This window comes from Vigna unguiculata, chromosome 4 (genome assembly GCF_004118075.2).
Source record: "Vigna unguiculata cultivar IT97K-499-35 chromosome 4, ASM411807v1, whole genome shotgun sequence".
NCBI lineage: Eukaryota > Viridiplantae > Streptophyta > Magnoliopsida > Fabales > Fabaceae > Vigna > Vigna unguiculata.
This window is the reverse complement of record NC_040282.1, coordinates 39,628,640-39,646,309: the sequence shown is the minus strand read 5'-3', so window position 1 is coordinate 39,646,309 and position 17,670 is coordinate 39,628,640. Positions and strand designations below refer to the sequence as shown.

Sequence of the window (17,670 nt, the reverse complement as noted above, 5' to 3'; positions counted from 1 at the left end):
AGATGAACAACAATTGGACGAAGGTGTGAAATAATTCTTATATGTTTAGAAAAAGAATGTACCCTTTAGAAAAGTTTATCGTAATGTAGGAGTTTTAAGTTCAAAAAAGTTATGAACGAGTTTCATACTAATGAAATGTTATCCAAAGGTTCATCTTTCCTTGTGCTAATCACTAGTAAAAAAATTGGAGGATTGTTAGACCAATATTTTTCAATCGGTCTTTGTTAAAATTAATTATCAAAAGGTGTTCTTCATAAAATTTATGAGTGGTGAGTTCAATTTAAAATGAACAACAAGTGTTGGGTTATTTTTTTCGTAAGGGATTGTAATATTGAGAGATTGTGATTATATATATACCTTTCCAATTCTTAACACACTGAAACTTTCCAAATAAAATTGAGAACGAATCGAAAACAAAAAAGCCACTGAAACAAGAGCTTCTAATTAAGTGTATCATCATCATGCCTATATACCATCTAAGCATTTCGATATTCCACTGTCAAAATAACATCTTTATTATATTGAGATGCATCCAAAACTCACATCAAACCATGAAATTTTAGAATCTGAACAATGAAAATAATATTGTTTTCATCCATCACATACTATAGAAATTCTATTTCAATTGTTGTACCTCAGATCAGTCTGGAGAAATATAGATTTAATGTCAGAGATGTTAGCTTTAATGGAAGAGTTGTTAGCTTCAATGGCAGAGATGTCGGCTTTAATAGCACCGAGTTTATCTCCTAATTCTTCTTCCATTTTCTTAATCATGGTCAGCCTTTGGTGTATCTGATTTTCCAAGACCATGGAATTTCTGAACTGCTTCTGAGTTTCCAAACCTGCTTCTACTTCATCAACTTTACGTGACTGGGATGCTGTGGACTCAATTTTCATACTTACTTTACTGTAATCCCTGCTCTGAGCAGTGAACTCACTTGAAACTTCTAATATCAGTGGTGCCCTTTCTCTTTTGGCCTCGTCATTTTGCATCTCTGCAAAACTTGGAGCTAATATTGGTTGATCATCTAGAAGCACTCCATCTGAACCAAAGTATAATATGAATAGAAGCAGAACTAATTTGATCAAAGAGTAAGAAAGGAAAGACAAAGGATAATTTACCTTGGTTATTGGAGTCAACAGGGGATGTCGATTCTTTTGAATCTGAATTGTTGTACACATAATTCAAAGGTTGTTCCCCAACAGCAGATTCCAATGGGGTTGTGGAGTTTAATAAAGGTGAGGACTGTTCTTGTTGTTGTGTATCAGATGCCTCACTAAGCAACACAAGTTTATTTTCCGTAGTACTTGCTTTATGGAGATCATAAGGATCTCTGAACCGAACATCCTCCATTCTACTACATGTTCGATTTACATAAACCCCTGTCCTTTTGATTTCTCCCAACTTATTTGAATCATTATCTGGTTCTATGCTCAACAATATTTTCCCAGGAATCCACTCATTCGTCAGAAGCGCTCTCTGAATATCCGAACTCAATGGATGTTGAAAATCTTTTTGACGATTGAGTATAATTATGTGACTATCCTCAGTTGTCCAGTTTATATTACCACAACTGAAACAAGAAACACACTTATAAATATTATTCACTCTAACATGGAAATTAAACCTGGCAACGAAAGGAGGGTTGACATTTTCCCAGACTCCAATAATAGCACACACAGCGAGAGAGGGCAATTCTTTACGAAACCAAAAAAGTAGAGAGTTTCCCCTGCTAGAGTGGTCAAATAATTCTGGGATTTTCCGACCTGGGAGAACAAAGATTCTAATTGCAGCAGAATGAATGGCCTGTGAAACGGGTCATGTCATATGAATGATGAGTTTGGAAAAAGAAAGACAGCTAATTAATGGAGTCACTCAAAGAAGATAGACACACCCACCTGTCTGAGTTTTGATGTCAAAGAGTTGGCTTTAACTGGAGAGTTTGCTGCTGAGAACTCATTTATGCTCAATGGAAGTCCTCTAATTTCTTGAAGCTTCTTGCAGTTGGTCACGTGCAGATATTTCAAGGAGTGATATTCTTCGATGCTGGCAGGAAGGATTGTAATGTCTAAGTCTCGTAAATATAATGTTGTCAAATTAGGAAAGAATATTGGCAGGGTTTGAAAGAAATTGGAGGATTCATTAATTTCAAGCATTTTGCCTTTCCCAAGGGACAATGCTTGAATACCGTCAAGACTTTGCATTGGAAGTGGCAGATTTCTTATGCCAGTTCCTACCAAGTCAACGTATTTTAGTTTGTGCATTGGTGCCAATACTTCTGGAAACATAACAAGACTGCTGCAGTCCCGAAGGCAGAGATGCTCCAAAGATATCAACTTTATGCGACTTGGACCAATCGTGAGCTTGCTACATCCTTCAGCACAAAACTTTTTAAGATTAAGTAAAGATCCAACTGAATCATGAATCTCAAACAGATTTGTGCATTCACCAACACGGAGTTCTGTCAAATTGGGGAAACCAGACATGTCAGGTATTCGTCTAATATTCTTACAGCCTTTGAGAATCAATTGTCTCAAAACTTTTGAATTCTGCAAAATAACAAGTCTACAGTTATTAGTTTATTTTTTTGAAGAATCAAGTGTTCAACCAAAAGCTAAATTAATTTTAAATCATGTAGAGTTAATTGTACATGCCTCTAGTGGTTTTTCCCATCCAAAGTAACTATATGACAAGTTGAGTATGACAAGATTCTTCAAATGAAAATTACGCGGTAAAGAAGTTGTAGGATATCCCTGCCATTCCAGCACCCTCAAACTGTTCGGCAGAGCAGGAGGGGTTCTAAGAAAGCAAACTTTCTCTTTTATAATAAGCATCCGTAAGCTTTTCATTTTTCCAAACAACTTTGGTTTGCATTGGATTTCTTGGTGTTCTGGCATGTCCAACATCATCGCTTCAATTTTATCATTTTCCTTTCAGGCCAAAAGCACAAAAGGAACCATAAAATTTAGAATTCACAAAATGTAAAAGTTTTGTTGGCTCTTACTATCGAGAGTTAAGAATCATGAAATGTGTACAGGTTCAACTCATGAAAGCAATGGAAAGGAATAGGACTCTTACCTTGTTTTTCTCCAATACGCAAACAATGTCCTCATAAAACCACAACCTATTCCGTTTGTGAGGCAGAGCTGACTGTTGTCTAACTATTTCTTTTCCCATACACCGAATCAGGTCATGCATTGTCACAGTTTCATGACGACATTCCCGAATTTTAATGAGAGACTTTTCTTCCAGCACTCTCAGACCAAATTTTGTAGGAAAACCTCTTGCCTCAAGCGTATATGTAACGTATTTAACAGAGCATCCTCTGAAGAAGCAAGCTATGTCAAGAAATATTTCTTTCTCATAAGCATCCAAACTATCATAGCTAACTCTAAGAACTTCCTGAACATCTCTATTTGGAATTCTCTCATAATTTTCTAATGCAGATTCCCATTCATCCAAGGTTTTGCCAAACAAGTTTGAGCCTATCGTTTCCAAAGCCAGTGGAAGGCCGTTGGCATAATACATTGCACGTTTTGTGACTTCCTTGTAACATGGATCAACTTCCTTGTTCTTGAAAGCATTCCACTTAAACAATTCAAGGGCTTCCATTTCGTTAATTTCACCAACCATGTATTGTTTTTGAACTCCATGAACATCTAACAAATGCTTATCCCTTGTTGTTATGATGATGATGCTACCAGGGCCAAACCAATCAAGTCCTCCAGCAGTTGCATGCAATTGTTCTCTTTTACTAATATCATCAAGCACAAGGAGGACCTTTTTCCCACAGAGTCTATGCTGTAGTATTGGAATTCCTCGATGCACATCTCCTAACTTGATTTTTTCCCCCACCAACTCAGACAACATTGTCTCCTGGATATGCACTAGACCGTCCTTCTCTGACTTTTCCCTGACATTAGCAAGAAAGTGCGAAGCTTCAAATTGATTTGCCATCAAGTTGTACATCGCACGTGAAAGAGTTGATTTTCCTATTCCTCCCATTCCATGAATCCCAAGCATGGTCACTTTGTTATCAAACTCATCACCCATGATTTGTTGTATCTGTTGCATCTGAACTTTCAAACCAACAGGATAATCAGCAATGTGCAAGGGAGGTCGATTAAGCTTAGTGGAGATCTCTTCTGCGATCCTTTTCACTATCTCAGACTCGTACTCTTCACTGCCATTCATACAAGAGCAATCAAATCAGTGTCACATGCATTTTGGCAAATCAGAGAGACTGTTGTTATATACTAATAATTTGTAACAGAGATGAATTACCCAGTTTTGAAATGCAAACCAGACAAATTCGCAGCATGACGCAAAGCCAGCCTCCATTGTTGAACCTTCTCAATGTCATCTTTGAATTTTTCACCTTCATGCTTTGCAAATGCTTCTTGGTAACTCCCTCTTTGATGTCGCACTTGTGATGGCTCTACGTCATAGAACACTGGCAAAATCAACATGTTCTGTTTTGTGTGGCATTCAATGATTTGGAGGAGTTCATCCAAACAAAATGTTGAGGAAGCATAGTTTTTGGAGAAAACAATGATGGATATCCTGGATTCTTGGATTGCCTTGCGAAGAGAAGGTGTGATTTCTTCTCCCATTCTGAGAGCTTCATCATCGATGAAGGTAAAGATTCCCCTTTGACTCAAAGCACTGTATAGATTACCAGTGAAACCAAAACGGGTATCTGTACCACGAAAACTAAGAAAAACATCATAACTGTATTTTGACGTAAAAGAAGAAGAAGAAGAAATAGGTGCTTGTTTTAATGCCATAATAACGAAACTCGCAAAATGCTTTGGTTTTTGTTTCATGCCTTCAATCCATCATATAAGGGTTGCTTTCAAAAGTCAAAGTCGTTACTTTTAATTTTTTTTCTTCTACTTAATAAATTGAATCATCACTTTCAAATCATTTTCCGTTCTTGTTGTTCATACTACTTTCTTTTCTTTTATCTTTTTTTCCACCGATTATAACTGCTATGTCGTAACCTTTTTTCTATTTAATTCCCTTTGATGCATACATTTCAGGTAAAAAACAAAAGTCTCACCAAAAACGCGGCAATAACTGTTAAAATATAAAAGAACATAATTGGAAAAACACACAAAAAAACAAACAACAGTGTAGAATAAATAGTAAATTATGTAAAAGATTTTGCTGCACAAATATTGTAAGAATTTTTTAAATTGCTGTTGGTAGCACGCCAACATTGACGGTAGAGTAACATAATACTCGTATGATGTGGCTCAATTTTAATAATTTTTCCCCCACAATAATAAACTGATTTAAAAAATACTCAAATAAACCTATTTCTACTTTAATTCCTAAACTATATCTATTTACTAGTCACTAGAAGCCGAATTCTTAACTTCAAACAACTCTCACTCACTTTTTTCCATTTTAGCATAAAATTTAAAAAATTAGGTTGGAATTTGATTTTCTCAAATCAAATACTAATAGGTTTTCTTTACGCGGAAATGAATATGTTGAGAATTTGATCTTAGAAGAGTCATATTTAAGTTTAATTTTTTTCAATTTTTAGAATTTGGTGGTGTTGTTCATTGTTGAGAATTTGGCTCTTCAGACATTAAATTCTCAATGCGTGAACAATATATGAGTCTATTTTAGAAATTGAAGTGGAGATGAGTTTATTTGAGCAATTTTTTTTAAATAGGTTTATTTTGAAAAAAAAAATGCACCAAACAATAGTTTCTAATGGTTGCTTTGTTTTTACTTTTGTTTTTTACTTAGTCGAGTGCTTCTTTCTGCACTCCCACAATTTTATGCAACTTCTTTGCATTTTGGAATGGGCTTTCCATTGGAAAGTCCAACAATAAATGCATGATAAGTATTCAAGAAATTCGTGGGTTACATAAAGTTGGAAGTAGTTCTTGTTGCTTCTCATCTTTGTTTTATGCCTAATTCTTCCTACCATCACTATATTTTCGTCCTGCACCTCTGTAAATATAAAAAACATCCAATCTACGTACAGTCCGAATATTAAAATATTTCTGAATTATACAGTTCTGAAAAAATAAATCAGATTACATAATATGAAAATCACATTTTTTTTAATAAAACAAAATTTCAGATTATATTAATTTAAAAAATTAATTTTGAAATGTATAATCTGAAAATTAAAAATAACTTTGAAATTGAAGTTCGAAAGAAAAAAATGACTTTCGCACCCCCATTTCCTTTCAATTCTACAAAACATCTAAAGATTTGAAAGCCACAACCACAGCATTGTTGTCCAGAGCAAATAGAAAACCTCATCCCAAAAAAAAATTAATTAAAAAGGTTCTTTACGAATTCAGCATCGGCTTGAACTGATTCAAAACAGCCAAAACAATACAAAGCCTTATAATATAATCAGCTACTCATGGATTGCAATTTGAAAACTCAAAAGAAATTGTAATGATTCATGATCATCTAAGAAAAAATTCAATGGAAATACACAAGCGCGAAACTTCAAATCTTGAGAAAGAAACGCACCTTCCAGAGTGAGTTCCCGTGGGTTATCCCGCGTCAGTCAATGTACGGACTCGACATATCGGCGAGGACCTTGGACACTTTAAGGGATCCACCGTGCGCCACCACCTGACTTGGTCACAACGAATGGCCAACATGAAGGGAGAGTGGCGGCGAAAGACGAAGGGAGCTGCAGAAGAGGAGAGGTGGGAATGCTTTCGCATTCCACAATTTAAAAGTTATATATGATTCGGAAGATGGGGATGCGGCACAATTAGCATGGCCAGTAATAAAAAGTGCTTGGACCATTGTCGCATGACTTGTACTCTGTGAGCGCCAGGGCAATTACAGAGTCAAGAGACTGGTCAACATAATTCACTGTGAATATTTATTTCAAAATATGTTTATATAAGTTATAGAATTAGTAATTTTAATCATTTTAATAAATAAGTTTATAAAATTTGTTATTTCTACTCATTTAATTAAATCAAAATAAGGTTATTAAATTAAAACATAGGTTATTAAATTAAAACATAGTATTTTACAGCTTATAAATTAAGAAGAAAATTATTAAAAAATAATTCCTTATGCAGGTAGGGATGACAAATCAGCGTGCGCTGCTTTCAAATACAAAGCGAGGAATATTTGAAATATCAGGGTGTAAAATAACTTGTTAGTGAAGAATACTTCGGTCATTTCAGTAGTTATGGGAGTGCATGAAGAAAAAGGGTGGTGCAGGTAGAAATTCCTTTTTTTAGTTTGAGTTTTAACTCTCTTTAGTAGTGGGCTTTCGTCCTCTCTTACACAGAAATGCATAGTTAACCCACATATTTATTCTACTAATTTGTTTAGCTAAACTAAGTTGCTAATTTAACTAGAGTTATTATTTAGTAAATGAAAATAATAATAGCAGCAATAATAATAGTTAAAATTTATTATAGAAAAGGAAATAAAATTTATGAGTACAAGTAATTAATTAAATTAGCATATGTTTTTGCTTGGTTGAAGGATTTTATTTTGTTTTTGTTAACGTGTGATTAGTTAAGAGTTTAGTTTTAAAATTATTCCTTTTTAAAGAATAGGTTGTGAATGACATCAACCTTTTGATGTTAGTTAATATTTGGTTTTCATGAAAATCCAAAGAATTAGAAAGTTCAGTTTATGACAATTTGGTGATTCCAATTTCACAATTAAATATTAATTAATATATTAAACTTTGAATATTATTATAATATAAGCAAACATAACATACTCAATCCTAGGCTCTATTATCAGTTGATGGATTTCACAGAATAATTATATTATATTGTACGGAACAATTTTTTTTTATAGAATATAATAATTTTAGAGTTCAGAAAACTAATATATCAGAAAATGAGCTTAACCCAATTAGATGATGCTTGCATATCCAATGTGAGAGGATTTTAGATTTAAAAATAAATAATAAAGATAACAATAATCATAATCCGTTTCTATATTTGATTAGGCTAATGTAAACACATAAACATAAACCTCATATCATAAATGCAAACTTAAATATCTAAACCAACTTATACATACAATTTAAATTTCAACTCTTTGACTAAAATAATTCACTGATAATTATTAATAATACTGGACACTAAAGCAACTTAAAAACGAAGACTTTTTTCTTCCGTACTATACGAGGAAGTTAGGCGTAGAATATTTTTAAAAAGTATTTTCTGCTTTCTTTTGAATTAAAATTCTATTTTATTTTAGTTTTCTTATGTGCTAAACTTTATATAAAAATATTATCTTTTAATATGTTATGTACAAATTTTAAAATTAAATAAATATCATGAACTTTTATAATTAAAGATGAATATGATTTTTTCCCGCAAAAATATTTAAAGATTTAGTTCCTATCAAAACTCAATACGTTTCTAGACCATACATTTAAGTGGTGTAGTTTTACTCCACGTGTCTAGATACATGTTTTCTAAGTAGGGATAAAATTAAACTTTTACAGATTAGCATTAAATTTCAAGATAACAATGTATTTAAGGAAAAATAGGCTTACGTTTTTTTGTGTTTGATACTAATTTCATCTTCATATTTGAGCTGATAATTTATTTTCAAATATGGTTATCTTTATTATTATAAACTTTGATATCTTACTTATTTTGATATTTTAAATTTGATTAATTATTTTTTATGATATGAAAATTTATTAAATAAATAAATACAAAACATGCATATCACATTAAATATATGATAAAAATTACAATTCATAAAACATAAACAAATTATAACTCTTATGAATAAAAGTCTAAATAAACACGATTTATAATTTATTTATGTCTTTATTTTTTTATTCAATTGAGTTTTTGTTGTTTGTTAAATATACTCAATATGATCTCTTCTATTAAATCTACATTAATATCATTTGAAAAATGTCACGTATCAAATTTGAGTCTATTTATATTTTTCCTCTACCATTTACAAAAAAAAAAACTATCTCATCTTACTCTATTCTCCACATATACCACAAAAAACTTTTTCAAACATTTCATATACATTCCCAAGAAGTAGGTAATAACCTATGCATGACCAACAAACATATTTAAAAATGAGACATTTTTACTAATCAAATAATTTATTCTAAAAATTAATAGTCATTCGTAATATTTTAATTATATTTTATTCTCAAATATAATTTTACAATTAATTTAATAGAGATATACCAAAACTAAAAAATATTAGAGGTTTAGTTTTTTTTTTCTTTTTTTTTTAGAGAAGCCTAAAGCAAAGACTTTATCTGATTAGACCTAGAGTCGACCTTGATCCAACTCCAGCCAAAGTTTGAACAACAACTCAAAGTAGTAGACTCTTTCATATCTTTATTAACATTATTAGAGCAACATACATTTCACTTCATCAACTAGACTTGTTTACTATCGATACATTTTTTTTTATTTGAAAAAATATAAATATTTTTATTGTAAAAAATATAAAAATGAATATTTAAAACTAAATAATTGTAGAAATTAGTATATATGTATATATGATTAAATAATTTTTTTTCTAAAATAGCTATATATGTATTGTGAAATTAGTACATTTAAAATTTGACAAATGTGTTTCTGTATACCTAACACTTCCATAAACATGTGAATTTGAATTAATGATATTAAGATATGATCAAGAGTCAAAAATTTTTTGCAAGTAGTGACATATTCATATTTATTAAATGTTGAATATCATAAATTTTAAAAATATCAATTTCAAACATAAAACCGTTTTTTTATCCCACCAACACAATTTTTAGATTTTAGGAAACCAAACACAAACTTATATTAAAAATGTGCAGTGGTGGACCAAAAGCTTGACAGGGGAGCCACCTCCAACGATTTTTTATTTTCGATATATTTAAAAATTATATATATATATATATATATATATATATATATATATATATATTACTTTATTTATATTAATTCTAAAGATTTTTTATTTATTTTATTTTTATATATTTTAAAAATATATTTATATATTATTATTTTATTTATATTATTATTTTAGTTATATTAATTTAGTTTGAAAAAGTTTTTTTAAAATCTAAAAATCATGTTTTTCTTCTCTATTATAATGTTTTATACTTTTTTATTTGGTTTCTCTCTCTTCCATGTTTCCATCTTTTCTCTCATCTTATTTTCATCTCAATTTTCACCATCAATTTTTTATTATTTTTAAAATCAAATTGCATTACGCCAAAATCGAGGAGTTAAGGAACATTTTGGACCGAACAATTTATTCTTTTGAGAAAGTTCATCTTTTACCTTTTTTTGAAACAATATGTTTTCCTCTTGTATGTGGTTTTTCTATGCTTTAGGTATATCTCTACCTGTTAGGATCATAAAATCATGCTCTAATTGTTGATCAAACTCTTCTTTGTGTAGATAGAGCTATTGTAGGCTTTGAAGTAGTGTAAGGGAAGAGCAAGATTAGGAATCTACTCTAAGGTGAGGGAAATAATAATTTAGAAGTTATTAATTTTCTTAAAATATTGAGTCTTGCTTTTAAGATTTAATTTTGGGTATTCATAATTTTATCTAAATAGGCGAGAGGTGACAAATTTATATTAGAATTTATGGTAAAGAGTAAAAGAATTGATTATTTTTTCAAGAGGAAGGCTTGTGATGAAGATGAAAAAAATGCATCTATGTCATCTAAAATTGAGAAACTTCATAAGAGTCCAAAAATTGAAGAAAACAAAAAACAACTTTCTAAGGTTCCTAAAGTTACATATAATGAATTTGAAAATGCTTTAGAACGTGATCCGGGAAGCGTCTTCAAATTTGGCAATACCCACCAAATCAAATTGATGAGGTACAAAAGGGCTATCTAAAATGGGATCCATATCAAATGCATCTAGAAAATTATCCGTTGTCTAGTAAAGATGATCATCCAAGAAGATTTCAGTGTTTAGCTTATTTCCTTCATAGTTAGAGTATTCGCCATTAAAAGATGTTGCATATTGTTTACTGTGCTATCTTTTTAGTAAAAAACCAAGTGGACAGCCTGACGTAGATGTTTTCATTGTTACATGTAATTGAGTTGATTTTTATTGAATTCTAATTGGCAATGAGTTAATTGTCATCAACATGCTTTAACTTTTTGAATGATTTTTTTAGAGGTTTTAAAAGTTGGAGGGAAGTTAACAATGGAAAAAAGTCTGAAGTTTCTACTTGATTGATAAATTATTTCGTCTTATCATGACTCTTTTTTTGCAATGAAGATAATCAAGAACAATTTGAGAAATAAGATGGCTGAATTTTTAGCAAGCACTATAATAATCTATATATTGCAATTAGCTTTAGTTCTGATTCGATTATTAAATATTTAAAGTCATTGAAAGAGTATAGAGAAACACTAACTAAAGGTAACTTTTGTTTTTTTTAATATATTATTGTTGATGATAAACTTTATGTTACTCTTTCATATATATATATATATATATATATATTGTCATATTGTTTGGATTCTATTATTATGAGTGCTTATTTTGAATAGGATAAATGATATGAAGAAATAATTTTTTTTAATCAAAAAAAATAATTTATATATAACAAATATAATTTGGTCCCCTCAAATTTCTGTTCAAGTTCAGTCACTAAATATTTCAATTTTAAATTTAAAGTATACTTAAATTTAAAAACAAATATAAATGCTTATTCTCCTTTTAGACGCACTTTTATTTATTTATTTTAGGGATGAAATTATGTTTATTGAAATTAGATTGTTTATTTTCCTACAACTTAGGTTAAGTTACTTTCCTTAAATTCATAAACACACTTCTTCATTTATTTCATAAACAAATGTCAACAGAAAAAAAAAATTCAGAAGTCACGTACGATGCATCAAAATTTTAATGAAAGACTAAAGAAACAAAAAAAAAAGAAAAAAGATTGTAAACCCAGATAAATATTTCTTCATCTATATCCTTACTCTGGATTAATTTTGATACATAAACACATACTCATACAACAACTTTGGGTGACAGAGATATGATACACATTCTTTTCTTGGTGCTTTAAACTGAGACATACTAAGTGTTGTCATTTTCATGAACAAAACCACCATTTGGCACAGAAAGAAAATCTAGGTTGTATAGCAGAAGCAGCATGGCCATTGAAGAGAGGAAAGTTGGGACAGGTCCAAAGATCCAAAGCAAGAAGGAAAGTGCAGAGTAGAAAAGCCTGTTTCCGAGTGTGTTCAAGATGATGGCCTTGTCGAAAAGGTGAGTTAAATAGTGTGAAGTGACTAAGGATTTGTGATCTTGTGGAGAGCAAATGAGAATGTTGATTTGATTGAGAAAGCCTATGCAGCAAGTGTGGCAGAGAAATGAGAATAAGAATGTTGCAAGGAGAATCGCATATTTGAGACCCACCATTAATTCTCCGTGTGCTCCAAAAATTGTGTTATCGATTGCTTCTTTAGCACTGTAAGTGCTGCTTATCACTGCTCCCAGCCCAGCACATATCAGAATTGCTGATGTCGCCATAAGTGTTGATGCCATGATCAAGTTTCGAAGAGATTGGATTCCTACGATACTCCTTCTGTCAACATCCTGCATCAGTAAAATTCAAATCTATTATTTTCATCGATTTACTTCCCTAATTTCATAATCAAATTATTAGTTGTTTAAAAGTCACTCTTTGGATATCTATATTATTGTTTTTGCAAATGAGTGAGGTGTTTGTTTGAGACAAAAATGTCAAGTAAGATGAAAATGAGAGAGAAGAAATTAGGAGACTCGAAAAAATTAAGTTTAAGGACAAGGATAAGTGAATTGTGTTTGTTAATTTTAGAGGAAAACAATGAAAAGTTTAGAAGGAAATGAAAATGAATTATATAAGTTCTAAAATGTAATGAAAATTAAACTTTGGGAGAATATATGAAAGATGAAGAATACCTTGATCATGAGAAGAACCCATAATCTGCGACCATCAGCTTCTCTTCCAAAGGTTGTGGTGAAGGGCTGTGTCTGAGTCTTATGCCATAACCAAACATGATATGCTACCATCATCACTAACCCTAATGGCACCAATATCGCATCCAAATAGTATTTTCTCCACTCCATCTCAAATTAAACTCTCTTCTTCATCTACTGTTTCGTCTTTTACTTTTTTTCACCCTAGTTAGCTGCATTTATATAAAGAGAGAGAAAGAGAAAAAACATTTAATCAATGCTCATTTGCACGTGCTAAAGAAGTTTAGGTAGGAAAAAAGTTAAATTTATTACCAATGAATGAAAAGATAGGAACGTTTTGTACTTACATTTCGTTTGGTTGAGGGTGAAAGGATGAAGAACTTATTTAAGAAGAAATAGAATAAGAGGGGTGCTTTGGATAAACTGATGGGAGAAGAAAAGAGACAAAGAGAAGTGTTTTACTCCACGCCACAAGAAAGATTTACGTAAAAAAATTACGATGATTATTATAAATATAACTTGCTATATATTACAAATAAAATAAAAAGTATTTACAAAAAATATAATAAAAAATGAATTTTAAATTTAATTTAACAATAAATTTTATTGAAATAAACTAATTTAATCTTACAAAATCTAAAATATATGAAAACAAACACCTCTGAACGTTACCCTTATACCCATATCTAATTTTTTGACATCTGTCCAATTTTTTGGTTTTTTTGTCATTCTTGTCTTTTAACTTTTTTAACCTTTGTGCTTCCCTTCCCGCTCATCTTTTTTAACTTTTAGGTTTTTAATTTTACGAATTTCAAAGTTCTTTCGTCTTCTCTCCCTCCTACACACCCTTTCGTCCTCTCTCCCGCATAAACACCCTTTCAGCTCCTCCTCCCTCCTAAAAACCCTTTCTGCTCCTCCTCCATTTTATCGGTTCCAAGAAAAAAAATGAGGTTTTTTGTCATTCTTCTCTTTTGACCCTTTTAACTCTTCCCACTCAGTTACAAATCCATCTTTTGGGATTCTGGCTTACGAGGAATTTAAATCTTTCGTTGTCTCCTCCCTCCTAAACTCCCTGCTCCTCCATTTTTTGGTTCCGAGATTCAACTTTTGTTTTTTCCAGATTCAACTGTTGAAATTTTTGAGTTATTTTTTGAGAACTTTTGTTTTTTCCCAGATTCAACCGTTAAAATTTTTGTGTTAATTTTTTGCGAACTTTTGGTTTTGAATTTTGTAGGTTTGGAGAAAAAAGACTTGGAGGTAGGGATTTAAAGTGGTTTGTAAAAGGGAATTAAAAAAGATTCAATTTTTAGTCTTTTTTTTTATTTGTATGCTTCAAATGCTTCTCATCTTTTTCTTTTTCTAAACTTTTGTAGTCACTGTTGACAGAGGGGATTGTTGAAGTAAATATTTTGTTTCTGTTGATGAGAATTTTTGTAAGGTGATTTTTTTTTTGGTAAAATGTTGTTCGTGATTTCAAGTGAAATGTTGCAACAATTCAAATAAACACCTGCACATATAGGTTTTGTTCTTCCTGGTATGCTTGATTTTATTTTAGGTTTTATAGGTTTTGTTTCCTTATTTGATTTTATTTCATGGTTCATTGGTTTTTTTTTTTAGAAGTTCTACATATCAACGAAAATTGTGATATCGAGGACGAAGACAAGAACAGGTGTTAGCTCCAAACATGCTATTGGTTGTTTTCTAAATTTTAATCAATATTATGTTTTACGAGTTCCTCATGTAATGGTTTTATTCCCTTTTAAAGAAAGTTGAAGAAAGGTTAAATCTTTAATGCAATTTTGCGTTAATTTTTTTGAGAACTTTTGATTTTGAATTTTTTAGGTTTGGAGAAACAAGGATTGGAGGCAAGGATTTAAGGTAGTTTGCAAAAGAGGATTAAAAAAATTTGATTTTTAGTCTTTTTTTTATGCTTCAAATGCTTCTCATTTTTTCTTTTTCTGAACTTTTGTAGTCGCTATTAACAGAGGGGATGTCAAAGTAAATTTTCTTTTTGTTGATGGGAATTTTTGTAAGATTTTCTTTTTGTTGTGAAATGTTGTTGATGATTTCAAGTGAAATGTTGCAGCAATTCAAATAAACACTTGCACATATAGGATATGCATGGAGTCCAAAGGATGACAACATCCACATGTGGGTCTACATAGTAAGCAACTTCCTCATGCATATGTTGAAGGCCTGATTCATTTAGATAGTTTAACTTAATCCTTTTAAATTAATGCTTCAATTATTAATTGATCCTTATTGTTATCTTATAAAAGCTTGATCCTTATTGAGGCTACAAAATTGGTTGCAAAGCTTGATGAAAAGGAAAGAAATAGTTTACCAATGCTTAGACAAGTTGATTTCATTGATGGGGTCCTCCATGCAGGTCTCCCTAACTGTTGGCTTTTTTATTTATTTTGCTGATGAATATATTATTGGGTAATATTTCAATAATGTGTTGCTTTTGCTCCAGGGTTTCTCTAGGATGAATAGGTTTAGCTAGAGCAGATGGAGGAAAGTCCAGTGTGAGATGATACTGATGTTTCTTATCATTTGCTGATTATTTCTAGCCAAGTATTTTTTTTGTTGGAGAATGTGAGGAACTTTGTGTCTTTCAATGAAGGACAAACATTGTTTAACCTTGGCTTCACTTTTTGAGATGAGTTATCAACTAAAATTAATATAACTTTTTTCCTTAACTGCTACTAAAATTAGAGTAATTTATGTAGATATCATATTGTTAACTACCGGAAAGATTTTATGAGTTTTGTAATTGAATCAATTTTCATGTTAACTACCGGAAGATCAAAAAGCTAGGGGAAAAACTTGAAAAGGTAGAAAAGCAAGTCATAGTTCATTGCAACGAGACATCTAATTCTTTTGTTTCTACTTTATATGTCAGGATTCATCCAAAATTGAAGCCCTTATGAAAGAGGGCGAGGAATGCACTGATTTGATACCAAAACTTGAGGACAATATTCCACAATTGCAAAAGTTATTGTTTGATGAGGAGAAGATCTTGGATGAAATCACAAAGAGTTCCAAAGGTGGACTTTTATCATTTTTATTAATTTATTTCCAATATAGTGTTGTCTATTAATAAAAATATAGTGTTGTTTAATCATAATTTTTTTCTGAACAGTTTGGAAGCCTTCCATAACTTCTCTCCCTATTTTGCCTTACTATTTTCTCAGGCTACCAATGATATGGACAAAATGAATGAATTAGTAATTAGTTAAAGAAATTATATACATTTCAAGAATTGGATGAGAGAAAACTATAGCTTCCATTTATATTCTTGTCCCTCTTCTCTTTTTCTATTGTTGAAGAAATTGAATTGTAGATTTGAGAATTATTTAGTATAAACCACTGATATGACTTAATTTGACAATGCTAAAATTTTCCTGCTGTTTCTCTAAAAGGTAGAAGACATTAGAATATTGAACAAGGAAGATATAATTTCCTTAAGTGATTCTTTTTACTGACGTGGTTTTTGTGATTACATTTATAGAAAAAGCAGAATACCTACAAGGACATCAGAATAAGATAAAGATGGCAGCAAGGAATAATAGAAATTGCCATAAATTGCCATGAAACAAATACATAAAATTTCATAAATTTCAGATTTCGATAGTAAAAACAAAGTTGCTCATATGCTTAAATGTAAATGAATTTCGTAAGTTATTGCTTGTCAGCAAAATTAAGTGTTCGGTTTGTTTTAGTTATTTCTTTTTCATTAAAAATCACTTTTGCTTTACATAAAAAAGACATTTATAATTTTATTTTAGAATGTTTTATATAAGTTTTTCAAAAATAAATCTGAATCACAAAACACCATATTACTAATTATTTTGAATAGTTTGCAGAAAAAAGTGATAAGTTTTCTTTCAAATTAAAACTATATTTTATAATTGTAATAAAAGTAACTTTTACCTTTTATATATTCTCTAAAGTATTAATTATTATTTATATACATATATCCTTAAAATTGTTTTTTTAAAGTTCTAAATTTCTAAGTAACCTTTAGATATATACGTAGTGTGAAGAAACTTCTAAAAACAAAATTAATTATTTGTTGAATATTAAAAACAAAATTAATTACTATAATACTTTCGTATTTGTTATATTATGTTTAACTTTTATTATAAATTCAATGTCAATGTTGATAACGACATCTGCATGTATTTTTGTTTAAAACTTTTAACATCAATTTCAGGCTTCTCTAACTTTTTTTTAATAGGGACCATATCATCTCAAAATATGTTTGTATATCTCTATTTTTTTAGGTTGATTATTCATGTGTGCACAATACTTTGCACGAGACCAAAGTTCACAATATACCTATATTTTATTTTAACAATTATAAGTACATACACACACATACATACATATATATATATATATATATATATATATATATATATTCATCTTAATATAACATATAACTAACAACTCTAATCGTAAAACATGTATGTTGTACCAAACAATTAATAGAGAGTCAATGTGTGATAACAATATCTTTTATATATCTATATATATATATATATATATATATATATATATATATATATATATATATATATATATATATATATATATATATATACACACACACACTAGGATTTAAGTATGGTATGAATTAGGAATTTAAATAAATTTATGCGTTATATTAGGTTTTAAGCTAAAAAATGAAATCTTAATAGGACTTTATCGAATACAGTAGGTTGAG

The 17,670-nt window shown here is 30.2% G+C and overlaps 2 protein-coding genes across 2 annotated transcripts; both read right to left on the bottom strand.

Moving 5' to 3' along the window:
- Positions 1–426: 426 nt before the first annotated feature.
- LOC114182325 (TMV resistance protein N-like) lies at positions 427–4,815 on the bottom strand. The gene is made up of 6 exons (XM_028069183.1): positions 4,286–4,815; positions 3,080–4,184; positions 2,656–2,931; positions 1,900–2,550; positions 1,123–1,807; positions 427–1,043 (listed from the first exon to the last, which is right to left on the bottom strand). Exons 1-6 carry the CDS (start codon positions 4,786–4,788, stop codon positions 622–624), a joined length of 3,642 nt encoding a protein of 1,213 aa, XP_027924984.1. The 5' UTR covers positions 4,789–4,815; the 3' UTR covers positions 427–621.
- A 7,129-nt stretch (positions 4,816–11,944) lies between these two features.
- Positions 11,945–13,099, bottom strand: LOC114180299. Its single transcript, XM_028066587.1, has 2 exons — positions 12,921–13,099; positions 11,945–12,575 (listed from the first exon to the last, which is right to left on the bottom strand). The coding sequence occupies exons 1-2, from the start codon at positions 13,086–13,088 to the stop codon at positions 12,054–12,056; spliced, it is 690 nt and encodes a 229-aa protein (XP_027922388.1). The 5' UTR covers positions 13,089–13,099; the 3' UTR covers positions 11,945–12,053.
- Positions 13,100–17,670: the final 4,571 nt, after the last annotated feature.